Source organism: Propithecus coquereli, unplaced genomic scaffold (assembly GCF_000956105.1).
Source record: "Propithecus coquereli isolate 6110/MARCELLA unplaced genomic scaffold, Pcoq_1.0 Scaffold230, whole genome shotgun sequence".
Taxonomy (NCBI): domain Eukaryota; kingdom Metazoa; phylum Chordata; class Mammalia; order Primates; family Indriidae; genus Propithecus; species Propithecus coquereli.
In genome coordinates this window covers 34,873-37,212 of record NW_012147842.1, presented here as the reverse complement: position 1 = coordinate 37,212, position 2,340 = coordinate 34,873, and the positions used below count along the sequence as shown (strand labels likewise).

Below are 2,340 nucleotides of genomic sequence, written 5' to 3'. Positions count from 1 at the left end.
GTTTGATCTCACCCAGTCACCCTATTATGTTGACCTAGTCTATGTATCTTGTCTTCTAATTTGGATCTTCTAACCAGTATCTCCAGCTCCCCACTGAGACTCTTTCTCAATTTAGGACCTAACATCCCGTTTAACTATTCTCACTCTTCTTTCAAAATTCCAGGCGTTATTTTCTTTAAGGCTTCAAGACCTTCATGTAACCGTGACACCCTTCTATCCACCTACCATTCTAAAATCTTCAGAGATCCCACAAGATCAACAGCAGTGCTTCTTAAACTTCATTCTTTTAGAATCAACTCAAGCTCTGCCTCCAGAGATCTATATTTAAAAGGCCTCATGTGATGCTTAAGGATCTACACTTTTAACAAGTCCCCCAGGCAGTGTTGTTCCTTTTCCACACATTTGAAGAAGACTGTTTTCACAAGTTAAATACATATTATTCTGTCCCATCCACCTGCTCCTATCAATCAAATCTTCCATCTTGTGGGTCCAGATTAAAATTTTACATGTAATGGATTTGCTCTCTTTCTTCTTTGCATTTCCATAGACTCAACTATCTGCGTGATACACGTGATGTTTACTATACTATGCTACCTTGTACTTCTAATATATGACTTTAAAATTTTTTCAACTAGATTATAAACCTCTGGATGGCAAGACAGATAAGCACTGGAGTCAGACATACTGGAGTTCACATTCAATTTCTTTTACTTAAGAGCTATATGATCTTGGACAAGTTATATCACCTCTCTTAAGCCTTAGTTCCCTCATCTTTAAATATTTTAAATTATACCTTCCATACAGAATTACTGCTGTGATTAAATAAAATGATATAAGTAAAGCATTTAAGGTCAGGCCAAGCTATTTGCAAAATGTTAATTACTTTCATTCAATTTTCCTTCCTTTCCCTAATTTAAATGCTTTCCTTGCCCTTCAATTACGCAGGTTATTGGAAATTTCCTGTATGATTGTAAATTTCATATGGCATTGGTGAACCTTCGCACATTTAAGTTAACCCCTACAGGCCATGCAAAATAGACCTGCACCCAACATCCTTCATTTAGTCACTTTCAGACTTACGCAGCAAAGCAGTGAGCTGCAGATAACAGCCACCTGCTGCTGATCAGAGAGGCTCCGCAGTTGTGTTTGCCCTTCCACCGCATGCTGGCCTGCCACGGCCACGCCCCCACCAGGGCATTTTTTCCATTTACGATTTTGTTGCCAGATATGATATTGTTGACCAGTCGTCTCCCACAACCTAGAAAAAGGTTTTATTGACACAAGAGCAGGTATCTTTGATTATGCTTTATAAGAAATATATCTTAAAATATTACTTAAAACTCTCCAGTGATGGTCCAGCATCCCCTAATCAATGCTATTTCTTTCTTGCAATGTATTCTCACAATGGTACCTCCACTCCGTCTTGGTTTCAGTGACTCTTATCCTCTTTTCCAGTCTCAAGCATCTTTTAACCACTGCCTTTTATTGTATCTATTTGTTATAATTCTTGTCTCCCCAGCTAGATTGCAAAATTCTTGAAGGTGGAGACTTTGCCTCGTTAATATTTGCATCTTGCATAGTATGTGTATTGCTGGCTGTAAGGCACCATGTGGACAACAGATATTCCATAAATATCCATTGAGTACATGAATGCATGGATGTATATTGTGGCCAACATGATACTCTAAAGAGAATTTATTTAAAAGACGTAGCTAGATGCAATGGTGTATTCCTGTAGTCCCAGCTACTTGGGAGACTGAGGAAAGAGGATAGCTTGAGCCTCGGAGTTCTGGTCTGTAATGTGCTATGATTGCACCTGTGAATAGCCACTGCACTCTAACCTGGGCAACATAGCAAGACCACATCTCTAAAAAATAAAAATAAACATACGAATTTTTAAAAAGATGAACTATTTTATCTGATAATAAGTGTATTTGAGATAGCCTAGTTTTATAGTTTGTTCTTATTCTATGTTGTCCTTTTTTCCTGCAGCCTTTCTTATTTTAACTTATTTAGATATGATATTCTTCCCTCGTATTTCATTATTTGAAATAAATTCTCATTTCACCTTTTTGTAGAATTCCTTACAAATGTTAAAATTCACAGACCAGTATTGTTTTTCAAGAAGAAATTCAAGTCGATATGCAGTATATCCAGTAATTTTAAAAGGGTACTATGGATTTCCATATGGTGTACTTCAAAGACCCTTTTTAGAAAAATGATGAAATACTTGTGAATGTATCAGATTTATAATAAATGTTCTTAACTTACAGTTGTTGGTAAGCATTTCATAATTAGCCTTGCTGATTTCTGAAAGTAAAAAAATAAAATAAAATAGAT

At 36.3% G+C, this 2,340-nt stretch overlaps 1 protein-coding gene across 1 annotated transcript in view; it reads right to left on the bottom strand.

The window, feature by feature from the left end:
* LOC105811187 (transmembrane protease serine 11B-like protein) overlaps nucleotides 1-2,340 on the bottom strand; it is a 45,977-nt gene that overhangs the window by 28,589 nt on the left and 15,048 nt on the right. Inside the window, exon 2 of the mRNA XM_012645330.1 lies at nucleotides 1,081-1,258. Coding sequence (XP_012500784.1) covers nucleotides 1,081-1,258 — 178 coding nt within the window. The remainder of the gene's footprint in view (nucleotides 1-1,080; nucleotides 1,259-2,340) is intronic.